This window comes from Manis javanica, chromosome 10 (assembly GCF_040802235.1).
Source record: "Manis javanica isolate MJ-LG chromosome 10, MJ_LKY, whole genome shotgun sequence".
Classification (NCBI taxonomy): domain Eukaryota; kingdom Metazoa; phylum Chordata; class Mammalia; order Pholidota; family Manidae; genus Manis; species Manis javanica.
In genome coordinates, this window is record NC_133165.1 from 83462066 (window position 1) to 83475528 (window position 13463).

The window sequence follows — 13463 nt, forward strand, 5'->3', positions numbered from 1 at the left end:
TCTGTGCCTTATTTAAGCCTGATCATTTGTATGATAATGAATTCTAAGAATTTATAACTCCTGCCTGCTTCTTACTTCCCCCTCCAGGAATCCTTCAAGCTTTATATGGCCTTTAATCTAAATTCATATATTAACTATAAATAAACTCATCCTTGCCCATTAAGTAGGAAATAAATAGCACTGAATAATCCAACGTTGTTAATTTTAATTCTGCCCCAGAAGGTAATGCCAGGAAGGATATATTTTGTGTTTTTGTTGTTTGCAAAACATATTGCACCTACTATCCTAATTAGTCCACAACTAGTTAACATCAAAGCCAGTTAAGGGTCCTCAAAGTACTGGAAGTAAAGGGGTGGTGATAACAGGAATGTTTGCAAGTTTTGGTGTGTGAGAACTGTCCTAGGATTTAAAGTGCTTCACCGGATACATACTGGTGTATGTATTTCATTAACTACTCTTGAGTCTTATCAATTCAGATCAATAATTATTGACTATGCATTTGCTGTCTGATTGTCTGAATGGCTTAGAGGGGTGCCAACTAGTTTATATATTTTTCTTGACCTCAGATATACTACTTTCTCACTGAAAATAATAATTCAGAATACAGATATACAAGATTGTAAACTCCAGAAATCACCTTTTCCCACCTATATTCTATAAAGATAAAGCTCTACCAAAAAAATGTTATGAAAAGGTAATCTGGTGAGTGAAAAGGCTCCAAAATTTGCACCTAATTCTTGTCTAGCCAACTGTAGAAACAATTGTAAGCAAACTAACTGAAATTCTTCCTCAGAATCCCCAGCTATAAAGTGGAGAACTAGAATAAGAAAGTTTCAAAAGTTCCTTGTGAGATTTCAATTATATATGCACAAGTGTTTTATGCTCTGTAATAGTAAGTGAGTGGTGAGGTTTATAAAGGAGGGGTTTTACTTTAAAATTTCACAAAATAAGTCTACTACTAATCTAGCATCCACCTATCCGTATCTCTTTATTTATCAGAAAAGTATGTCCAGAAGTGGTACACACCAGTTCTAGGATAGTGGTTACCTCTAGGAAGGAAGAAAAAAGGAATGGGAGTAAAATGAGACTTCAGTTGTATCTTTAACATTTTATTTATTTTTTTATTGGCAGAAATCTTAAACAAATAAAACAAAATATTTGCATGTGTGAAAACAGGGGAACAAGTGCAAGGGTATCTGTCATGTTTACTTTTCTGTGTGTTGAACATTTTTTAATATTTAAACTTCAAAAAGGCCACAAGGAAGTCCATTAACATGCTTACAAATATTTGTCTCTGGAAGGGGAATTATTAGGTTCATTTAGTATTTCCAACTTTCTCTATTTTCTAATCATCCCTAGTAAGTATATAATCCTTTATGATTACATGGGGAAAATCAGAAAAACTAAAAGGGTAATGATAGTGAGAGAACACTTGGTTTTAATAATGGACAATGAAGAAGATGGGCGGAAATGCATTGTAAATTTGACTCTCTGAGTTGCCGCAGTCTTGGATTCTTAGGCTGCCAAGACCACAGAGGAACAAGAAACCCACATTCACTGGTTATCTGCCCGTTCTGTTGACAGGTGCCCTGAGAGGCACTTTTCAAATTTTATCTCAACACCATACAGTTTCCATTTTCTTCCCATTGCCAAAGACCCTCTAGTAGCAAGGGAGTTTGTTTTCTGACAAGCCTTCCAAGGAAGCCCACCAACTTCTGGGGTAATTTAGTGTCAGGTCTCCCAAGGTTGTTTATTTCAATTCCACCCCAAAAGGTAATGCCAGGAAGGATATATTTTGTGTTTTTGTTGTTTGCAAAACATATCGCACCTACTCTCCTAATTAGCCCACAACTCGTTAACTTCAAAGTCAGTTAAGGGTCCTCAAAGTACTGGAAGTAAAGGGGTGGTGATAACAGGAATGTTTGCAAGTTTTGGTGTGTGAGATTTTAGTGGCAAACCATTCTGCTGCAGTTTTAGATTGTGCACATCTTTACAAACTATGCTGCTCCTTTTCTTTTCTCCTCTTAAGCTCTCAGGGAATTTTCTAGGACATAAATGTGTTGCTTGTGAATCATCAGTGGTAGGGTTGGGGACCCAAAAATCATCTTTGTGGAATTCAGCTTTAATCCCTGCAGGCAAGATCTATGGAAATTACTGAAAGAAGCAAAAAAGAGCCATGCTTCTTCTCACAATTTAATCCTGTGAATATTATTTCTTTTGGTGAAAATATCCAGGTATTTCCATTGAGTATATTCCCAGAATTGAATACATTTCATAGTAATAGTAAATGTTAATTTATTCTAATATGTGTAATACTATATACACTGACATATATGTTTGTAATATTATATTAATACATTTCTTTGGTGAAAATATCCAGGTATTTCCATTGAGTATATTCCCAGAAGTGAATACTTTTCATAGTAATAGTAAATGTTAATTTATTCTAATATTTGCAATAGTATATACACTAACATATGTTTATAATATTATATTAATATATGTTTTATGTAATTATCTATTAGGAAGAGAGGTGTGTGTATGCAGTTCTAATTGTTGTTATTAAAGTTACCTATCTTAATTAGCTTGAGTACCATTTGACATTTTATAATGTACCTTGATGTACAGATTTTTTCATGGAGATACATAAAAATTCAGATTGTGGAAAACATGGTTGATTTTTTTTTCACTATTGAAAAGAAGATACCAATAAAAAGATGTCCATATATGTAATGATTTATTTTATAAAATTTAAATATGACTCAATCTACAGATGTTCAGTTGGTAAACTCATCCCCATTATTAAACATTTCATTAGGTGATACTCTAATAGCCTGAGAGTGATCCGGATTGCTGGGGATTGGTAAAGAAGGAGGCTGGTTTCAGACCATCTCAGTGCCTGCTTTCCAGTCTCCCTCGTAGCTCACTTGAACAACTCTTCTCTGCCCCAGCCCCCACGTGAGGTTACATTCACACCACATGCAACTTCCATTTTAAAAGCTTGCAGAAAAGCAAACTCTATAAAACTCACCACACATTAGTCTTCGAAGTGTACTTAGATAATGATCATATCGATGCACCCAATCCTCTTATATAATATTTGAGAGTCTAGGTGTTCTGGTTGCAGCTCAAAAGCTCTTTCACAGACTACTTCGCTCACCTGCTTTAGACAGAGAATTTCTTCCTTATTTGGAAAACTGAGGTGCATCTTGCTATCACTTATGCTCATTTCTGTCTGTTCTTCTTGTGGAGATGGTAAATGTTTGATAAGACCTTATCTCAAAAATGTAAAAATAAAATCTCTAACCAAGATGCAGTTTCTTCTGCTTCCTGAAAGACATGGTGTTCAGCAAAAGCATGGCTCTGCAAGAAGGAAGGGGATGTGGGTAGATTAGATGACCTCCTCAAAGTCTTTTTTTTAATCTTGATATTTCTATTTGTGATGTGGAAATTATGGCACCCAAACTCCTGCTTCCACAGATGTATTCCTCCAGTTTTGCTTCTATGTTCTTTCTTTCCTATTTTCCCTAGCAACTGGAGAATCATTGCTAAGTTTACACAGTGTGATCAATACAATGGTGGCACAATTAATGTAAAATACAGTGCTCTCCTGACTACCTCAATGAATTTGTCAGTCCAGTAACCACTCTGTCTTAGTTTTCTTCAACATAAAAGCAATCTAAATACGACTGACTCTCACTGGAAAATTAAGTGAACTTGTGGGGCATACTTGAGGAAAAGCTGCCCGGAAAACATAGTGATTTCAACCTATAAGATTCTTTTCGGTGTTTAGATACTCTGAAGAAGGGTTTTTTGAGGAAGCAGGGCACTCGATCTACAGTGGTAAGTACAGGCCTTTTTCTTTCTTCTTTGTTCTTCTACCTGAATAGTGATATGGCTATGTGTGAGCATATATGTGCATGCACATGCATATGCATGCATAAGAATGCTGATTGTCCCTTAACTGTCCACAAAATGCCTGTTAATAGGCCCAAGGCTGTCCAGGAAGTCAATAAGATAGAGTAAGCATTGGCTCCAAGCCCACAGGCTGACTAGTATTCAAAGATCATCTTCTGTTAGTAATTGCTCAGCTCTCACTGCTATGGGGAAATAGCTTTCTAAAATATGTGTGTTTATGTGTGTGAGTGCATAGCCCATGTGCTTACTATTTAGCAGAGGACTGTATACAGTGACTATATGATATAGGAGACAGGTTAGTAATAGGAGAGTGTCTGTGTAATTCTTTCTGAGTTAAAATATGCATGAGATTCTGAGGTAGTATATGTAGAGCTAGGGGTGGTTTTGAAACGTGAAAGTCTGATGTAATTGTGTGGTTGTAGATGTTCATGTGTACAGATGCATGTGTCTGCGTGTGTGTGTCCAAACCTGATTTTCTGTGACCTTTGTTTTATTATTTATTAGGGTGCCCCAGCCATGGAACTAGCTTTGAAGATGACTTGACCCTTGGAGCAGAGGGTAAGTGGCACAACTCTCTGAGGTTGAGATCAAGGAAGAGGCTACATTGGGTGAGTTAAGGATAGAATGCAGAGGGAGAACTGCAGAAAGAAGCAGCCAATTTCTGCTTACCTGTAGGGAAAGAGCAGATCTTTCTTTGTGATCTGACATAAAACTTAGAAAGTGTCACATGCTCACAAATACTCCCTCACCAGCCTCTCATAATGTCTACAGGTTCTTCATTGGAGATTTCCTCTGGCCCCTGGGGGGATAACATGTAAAAGCATCGGCTGCCCAGACATCTTTGAAACTTTCTGCATAGGAAGCCCAAAGCGGCCTGAGTGCTGGGTGTAGGAGAGAGAGTGCACAGCAGGAAGATAAGGGCTTGAAGGAAGGATGGAGGTACAGCAGTCTCTGAGTGTCTCCTGGGACCTATAGAGCCTCATGGGGTGGGGCAGGAATGACTGGCCCAAAGGGCTGAATGACTGTCCTCCCCACAACAGAGAAACTCTTTACCTAGACGCCAGTCATGGTTCAGAAGTTCAAAGACTCAGCGCCAGTTTTTCTCTGCTGTATCTGTCCCCCTTCTAGATCTGTGTTTGATAATCTTCAGAGTCCCCACCAAGAGCAGAATTTATGAGATGCAGCTCACCTGCAGTAGTGGCGACAGAGTGAGCTGAGTTTTAAGGTCAGAGTGGCAGCTTCAGAGATGTTCATTTTCCCTTCTAATTTTCTCTTTGTGTCTTCCTGTTCCTTGTCCAGCCACACTTTTGGCGGCCAATGGCAAACTCTTCTCCAGGTAAGTGTTACATTCAGCCAGGCTGTCTCCTTTAGGAGCTACAGAACTGGGGTAGGTGTCAGAGTTAAAGAGGTTAAAAACAAAAAGCTGAAGATTCACAATAGAAAGTGAGATTTTCCCAAGCAAGAATGAGGCCATAGGCTGAGTCTTCACACTAGAGGGTTCAAAGCTAGCCAGCAGGGAATGAATATGCCCAACAGGGTACGTCTTGGAGCCAGGATGCAGACTGCTTCCAAGATTCATATGACGTCAGCTCTGATCCCTACAGGCGATTCCTGGACACAGCCCGGCCCTGCCAGCTACTTGATCTTGGCTGCAGTCTGGCTTCCAGCAGCATGACTGGAGGGACCAACAAGACCAGTTCAAGGTAGGTACCAAACTTGGCAGAGGTGTAAGGGTGGAGAAGATGAGATGCAAAAGAAAATGGAACAGAGAACCCTCACCCATTTTTTCTGGGGTCTCCTAACTGGAGCTTTTGTGAAGTCACATGCTTGAGAAGTATGACCATATTTGCTTCAAGAATAGCATGGAATCTATTCCATACTGGGATGCAGAGGAATCTATCGTTCAGAGCTGGATGCAATGTGTAAAATACAGGTGTCTCCTCCTCTGAACCTTGTGCTTCAGCAAGTATAGTATTTGTACCACCACAGTTCCTGAATTTATTGTAAATGCTTAATAAACAATGAATAAATGCATTAATTAATTGTTTTGATGATTGAATGAAGCAATAAAATACTACTTCATTCAGGCATATTTGTTGTGTCCCCAAATGCAAGCCAGGCAACGACTGTGTGGAATTTGAAAATATGAAGCAGATGGAGAGCTTGCCTCCAGGAGCGCAAGAATCCAATAGGGTGAACAAAATATGCATGCAAATCACTTTAAAACAAGATGGAAAGTGATTAAAAGTAGTGTGGTACAATAAAAAGTATCTGGAATTTGGAGTCAAAGTTTAAATTTGGGAGCTGATTCTCAGATTTATTAGCCGTGTAACTCACTTTAGTGATTTGTCCTCAGTGAACTTTAGCCCTGGCTATACCCCAGTTCATTAAATCAGAATTTCCAGAGATCAGACTCAAATACTGTATTTTTTTTAAAGCTCCCCAGGTGATTCTAATATGCAGTCATGGGTGAATACCAATGATCCAGTCTTACGTCTACAATTTAGATAAGGACTCTTGAGACCATGGAAACAGAACCAGCACTTAGGAGGCAAGCGCAAGAGTTGATCCAGGGATTCTGATTATCCAGCTATTAATTAAACAAGATGGTACCTATCTGGGTCAAAAAGCCCAGCATTCTTTCTGAAGAGAGTGGCATTGGTTATTCAATGTCTCACATAATCTACAGCCTCCCCGGTCCCCATTGCTGTTTGGAATGCATAGTTACTGATGTCTGGTGTCACCCAGCTTGGTGGCCCAGATTTGGATGTAGATATGTATTGGTGCTGAATCAAGAGAGAGAGAAAGAAAGCTTGATCTTCCATAATGAACGGCTCTGTCCTGAAAGTAGTGCTACAAAGGGGCCTACCTCTCAAAATCAGGTTTTGGACATACTATATTAACTAATTTTTAGCCACAGATGAGAATAAGATGACTTTTATGTTCCTTACATATCATTGCCTAACTGTCCCACAAGCACTGGAGCAAGCAGGGTAGCCAGCTGCAAAGCACTTGGCAAAAGTCAGTCGTAGCATGGCACGTGCCCATGGAACTGACAGGCTAATAACATGGCCACGGGATTTCCTCACATCTATGCTGCTTTTGTTTCTTCAAATCCCTTTCACAGTAAATTTTCATTCATCTGTAGTCAAAGTCCTGTGACAGAATCTTATTCCATTTGTAAACCAGGCCTAGGCTGTAATTGCCTTGTTTCAGACAGAGAATTTAGATCGAGAGAAGTGACAGCTTTTTCTTGAAGTCACAGTGGAAGGTAGAGAAATGGTCAGAAAGCTATCTCAGTCTCCTGGCACTTTTATTAGATACTTTGGTCACCCTGTGGCTCAAAGTTGGCCCTATTCCCCAAAATCTCCCTTTTCAGCATTTCTGAGATTCTGGACAAGGTGCAAGAAGATGCAGAAGATGTCCTTTTCAGTCTGGGCTTTGGCCAAGAGGACCACAAGGACACTTCTCGGATTCCTGCCCGATTTTTCACCACCCCCTCTCAGGCCAAAGGCATTGATTTCCAACTCTTCCTGAAGGCCCAGGTGCGGAGGATTGAGATGGAAGACCCTTGCCTCATGCTGGCCAGTGAGTGTTACCACAGATCTCTTTTCTACTTCTCCCCCAGCGTGAGACATTCACAACAGGTGCCAATGGCTCCAACTCCTTCTCTCCCATGGTCAGCTTCAGTGGACCCTTTGTCTCTTTTATCTATTTCCCCAAAGGCATTCCAATTGCCTTAAGATGAAGGTGGAGAATTTTGACACCTGCTTTTCCCTCTTGAAGAAATAGTCTTTAAGAGATCTCACATCACTATTATTGTGAGGCCTTCTCTCCTTTTAGCTAAACCAAATCAGAACAATGTCTTTAAATCTCATTCCCGTTTTCTACTTCTGAACTGGTATTACAACCACTGCATTAAAATAATTTCCATTTAGGGCAGTGGTTCTCAAAGTTAGATATGCAAAGTCACTCAGGAAGTTTATGGAACATTTATATTCATAGGCTTTTCTTTCAGAGAGGGAGGTGCCCAGGCATATTTATTTTAAACAAGCACACAAATGATGCTTATGTGTAATACTTCGACCCCATGTAGGAAAACAACAATTTCAGGTGCCCTGATTCCCTACTAAGGAAACATATGAGAGGGTTTCTCTACCCAGATGTGGCATAAAAGACTTTACTTGAGTCTATATATTAGGATATATTTCAAATTCTGTTCTGCTACACCCCCAACATGATAGTATTCCTGACAGCTTTGTTGCAGATTCTTTGCAACAGATCCAAGTTAAAAACTCAAAAAATCTGCGCCCCTGAGCTCCACCTGCTAAAGCAAGGATCTTGAGCTGGAGTACTGGAATACTTTGCAGCACCTTAGGTGATTCTCTGCACAGTAAAGACTGATGATGACTTATTGAATTATTTTATGTGCCAGGTGTATAATTAGGTGTTAAATTCTGGAAGAACAACAGCAAGACAAGAGGAACATGATTCCCACCTTTAGGGAGCTTATAGTTTAAGAGCTGTATGACTTAGCACAGTGCTTTTCAAATATGGATGTGCTTAAATACCAAAGGATATTTAAAAATGCTTGAGATGCAGCTAAGATTCTGCATTTATAACAAGTTCTCAAGCAACCCCAATGTTACTGGACTAGTAGTGGACACACTGAGAAGTGAGGTCTAGTAGGAATGATAGAGTCCACCTAAATTTCACTACCCCAGTCCATTGCCTAGTAATTGCTATCCCTCAAATGTATTGATATTAAGAAGTCTTTTGTAACCCTAAACTTTTGTTACTAAGAAAATAATGTTGATTTTGCCCTTTTTTGCCATCTAAAGCAAACGCAGTATGGAGGGTGTTGCTTAGAATATAGTGACAGCAGAAAGCATATGCTAAATCAAGATAGAGCAAAGTTTCTCATTCCATATAGAATTACTTTATGGACTAGAGGAAAACACCTATTTGGCATGGGGAGTCAAGAAGTCAAGAAAAGGGACCCTGGGTGTCAGAAATGTAACTGGGAGAAATGCTAGTGGGAAATTGGCACCTTCTTTCTGTATTTTGAGTCTGAAGAAGGCTACTAAAGAAAGAGATACAAGAAATAATTTGCTGATGACCCCCAGACTCACCATCTTCAACCTTTGTACCCAGGCAGGTTTAAGCAGGTGCAAACACTGGCTGTCACTGCCGATGCCTTCTTCTGTCTCTACTCCTACGTGTCTAAGACACCTGTCCAAAAGTTCACACCATCCCACATGTTCTGGAATTGTGACCCAACTGATGTGCCATCTATCAGGATTCTGGCTCCAGAACTGGAACCTCACTCACCCAGAGAGCGCCTTCGGAAAGCCATCTCCAAGATGTGCCTGTATACATGCCCCCGAGATCGGCTATCACCACCCCATAACACCCCCAAAAGGAACAGCTTAGACCAAGTGGTGTGGGAAGTGATGGACAGAGTGAGAGGAGAAAAGCTAGTCCTCCAGCAAGATCCTGGATTTGGGCCAGACTCATGGAAAGACTCTTTGCCCAATATCGGGGGTACAAAACTGCCCACTTCTTCCTGTCCATGTGCCCTCTGCCCTAAAGAGGAAACACAGCAGGGGATGTCCACAGTGCAAGCACAATCACAAACCCTGGTTTCTAACCCAAAGGCACTCTGTTGCACACATTCTCTGCCCAGAGCAGATCTACAGTGGAGCACAGACTCTGCACAGGTAAAGAGAGAGCTGCAGGGTCCACTGGCCACAAACAAGGAAGCCCATTCAGCCCAAGATGGAACTTTCTGGAAAAAGAAGGCCAGAGCAAGAAAGAGCTTGTTTCAGAAGAATCCCATGGACAGGACGGTTAAGCCAATGGGCCCGTCCATCATCCAACAGAAAAGGCAGCAGAGCCAAAAGGGACCAGAATTGCACCAATCTTTAACCCAGCAGCTACAGGACACTTTTGACTTGGAGGAGGTGAGTGGGATGGAGATGAGGGAGAGGCAAGAGAAAAGCTCTGGATTCTTGCCCTTGGGTCTTCTCCAGGTATATCAATTCTCAAATTACAATCAGGAACCTCTGGGAATGAGGTAATATAGAAGATATTGACCAATATCATGTGTGGGATCCACACAAGGATATAGAGGAAATAGAGGTCAGTTATACAGCATGCTAAACACTGTTAAGTAAAATATGTTCTTCTCTCCCTTGACAAATATGTATCCATAAAGACCTGGAAGTCCAGGTTCATATCTAGATTTCTCAGACTCTTAGAACTTCTATTCTAGAATATGGCAGTATGGACAGAACCACTTCCCAGCCTGTCCCCTTCTCTTCTCATGCCCAGATCTATCTTGCACCTTAAGGGACCTGTCACACACATGTGTGAACTCTCCAATCGGCATATCCAAAGCCATACACAAATAGCCATTCACTGGTCATCACTCATGCCTGGGGGTAGAGAGGTTGACCCTCTGAGAGAATGCACCAGGCAAAACCAGTTCCCTGAAGCAGGCATGGGGCCATTTGAGCAGCACACTTAGGGATTCTGGGTAACCATGCATGGTCTGAAAGGAGTAGTGCAGGACCCAAGTGGGCCCATCTTCTAGGTCTACCAACTCCATGTCGCAGGGACTCTCAAAAACTCAGGACCCCTCTAGTTTACATCTATTGACAGTACTGCCATCAAGTGCTGGGTGTCTTGGAAAAGTTCTCAGATCCTTGCCACAAAGAGAAGCTGTGTTGATTTGCAGTGTCACTGGCATGGGTGTTGCCTCTCCAGTGAATGGCTGCCCCTCAGCTCCTTCCTTCCTCACTACCAGGTTCCTGCCACAGTAGAAGAGGCTGAGTCTCTCAAGCACACTCAGTCTTTCCCCTACAGCTGCCACCCTACACTTTTCCCCACCAGTGCCTCTGACTGCGTTACATCTCAGTTACAGGTGCAAAACCACAGTGAGGAAGAGGAGAGCCACTGTGGACCCAGTGGACCCAGACATCCTCACCTCTACCAGACTGCTGTTGCTGCTCAAGATTCAGAAAGTAAGTGGGTCATTCATTCTCTCTCTCTCTCTCTCTCTCTCTCTCTCTCTCTCTCTCTCTCTCTCTCTCTCTCTCTCTCTCCCTCTCAGTGATTCTCAAAGCTCGCTGCATATTGTAATCACCTGGGAAGACTTTTTTTCAAATGCCCACAATGAAGGGTCCCACAACTGTGATTCTGATTTAATTGGTATGGCACAGAAACCAGAGGCTGAATTCTTATTTTTAAGCCCTTCGGGTGATTCTGCTTTGACTGGAAAAATACTCCTCCTAGTCAGTGGTTCTCAGCCTTTAGCATCAGCATCCCCGGAGAGCTTGTTAAAATACAGGTGGCTGGGCTCCAGCACCCAGAGTTTCTGACTGAATAGCTCTGAACAGGGCCCAAGATTTTGCATTTCTAACAAGTTCCCAAGTGATACTGAAGCTGCTGTTCCAGCCATCACAGTCTGAGAACTGCTGTTCTAAGGGAAATTCTGTATAACCTTAATATTAAAAAATGTAGTCTACGACCCAACAGCGTTAGCATCATTTGGGATTTTGTTAGAAATGTGGAATCCCAGCCCCCAACCTGATATCTAATGAACCACAACTTTATCAAGATCCTTAGTGATTCATCTGCACGATGTAGGTTGAAAAGCATTACTGTAGAAGTTTTGTAACAGGTAAGGACCATCCATGAAGATCTATACCCCCAGCATCTGCTTTTTGCTGCTTTCTCACCAGCCCACATCATAGGACTTAGAGAAGAGTCCACAGTAGATCTCACGGTTTTTCTCACTGAGGCTTTGGGTCCCTTTCTGCAGCTGGAGCCTGGTGCACATGGCGCTCTTTCCCTTCCTCAAAGCAGGACAATGAATCTCATATAAATAGTTGTTACAGTTAAAATATTTTACGATGTGAGTTTTGAGTATTAACTCTTTCAGAGGTATTCCTTATACCTTTGAACATTTTGGCTAAAGATTTGCTATTTAAACTAAGTAGAAATTCATCTCCAATAGTTTTTACCATCTAGTCCCTAGGACCACAAAGAAGATGGCATCAGGGATAAATGATTTTTCCAAGATAATAGGAATTGAAATCTTTCTTGTATTGAGGAAATGAATCTGGTTTAGAGTTCCCTCCATTCCTAATGTGTTAGTATTATTTGCTGTACTTCCTAGCCCAATGGCTTTTTTTGGTTAGTACTCCAAAATGTCAGGGCTACCTGTCCAGAATCACAAAGAGCTTTAATGATTCTAACTCTTTTAATTCTAATTTTCTGTGATATTAGAGCCCTAATAAGTCTTCTTTATCTCTTACCCATTACCCTCATCTCCAGGGGTATAAATTGTATGTATACAGTTACTCACTCACCAAAGAGGTAAATATCATAAGGCAGCAATATGTTACATGTAGTTGAAAAAGTTTAGGTCATGGAATGAAATGATCCACCACATGCTAATTCAATGATCTTGCAAAAATCCTTTAACTTTAATTCTGTCCTATGTAATAGGAGAATAATGATAATTATATATAAATTGTATATATAAATTGTATATAAATGATAAATATATATAAATTATATATAAATTGTATATATATATATATACAATATAAATTGTATATATATATATATACACACACACTAAGCACTTGTATATACATATGAACATTCTGATTTAATTGGTATGGCACGGAAACCTGCACATACTCCCTACTATGTGAAGGTGACACACTGGAATAACAGTAATGATGCTGATACTGCTACTGATTTCAGAAAAGGTAATCTTGGGTATAAAATATTTAGATCAATGATTCTCAATCCTACAAGCTTTTTAAAAAATGGTTATTTCTTGGACTCTACCCAATAGAATTAAATATAAAATCTCTAAAGTGTGGACTTGGACATTACTGTTTATTCTTGTTTTAAAACTTTCCTAATGCATGTTTCCTAGTGCTTCATAGCAAACCACCCAAAACCTAGTGGCTTAAGGGATATTTATTATTTTTCCCCATTTTGTGGCGGTACTGGGAAGCTCTTCTGCTTGTGCTGCCTGGATTCCACTTATGCAGCTGCTTTTGGCTCATTGGCTGGGCTGGATGGAATGTCAAAAATGGGTCCACCCGCATGTCCAGAACCTTGGTGCTGACAGCTAGCACTTCCCACGCATTGTGCCATTCCTCAGCAGTCTAGTTTGTCTTTCTCGTGAGGTGTTCAGCAAGAACTGAAGTTGCAATACCTCTTTTTAACTCTTTTTAAGTTATGTTGCAAACTGCACAAACCCTAACCCCTCCACCACATGTTAGTGGTCAAATCAAGTCCCAGGGCCATCTTTATAAACAGTCTATCTCTATCACAGACAATGATTCCGGTCACCAAGAGAGTTAAGAACAACTGCTTTAATTAAGGGACTTTATCCTCACGTACTAAAGATGAACTGAGAGCAAGCTTTCATTCTAAAGCTCATTCAAACTCAGACACACCATACAAAATTTGAAAAAGAAATTAACTGCTAGACTTATCAAATTAAAATAGAAAATGTG

General features: G+C 40.5%; 1 protein-coding gene across 6 annotated transcripts in view; it reads left to right on the plus strand.

Annotated features, from left to right (window-relative positions):
* Positions 1 to 13463, plus strand: part of TESPA1 (thymocyte expressed, positive selection associated 1) — a 37448-nt gene that overhangs the window by 11080 nt on the left and 12905 nt on the right. For 4 of the 6 annotated variants that reach the window (XM_073213435.1, XM_073213434.1, XM_017668411.3 and 1 more), the window contains 7 exons: positions 3794 to 3843; positions 4423 to 4476; positions 5218 to 5254; positions 5523 to 5621; positions 7298 to 7506; positions 9073 to 9881; positions 10838 to 10943. In XM_073213435.1, coding sequence (XP_073069536.1) covers positions 3794 to 3843; positions 4423 to 4476; positions 5218 to 5254; positions 5523 to 5621; positions 7298 to 7506; positions 9073 to 9881; positions 10838 to 10943 — 1364 coding nt within the window. The remainder of the gene's footprint in view (positions 1 to 3793; positions 3844 to 4422; positions 4477 to 5217; positions 5255 to 5522; positions 5622 to 7297; positions 7507 to 9072; positions 9882 to 10837; positions 10944 to 13463) is intronic. The other 2 variants (XM_073213436.1, XM_073213437.1) reach the window with 2 other exon arrangements.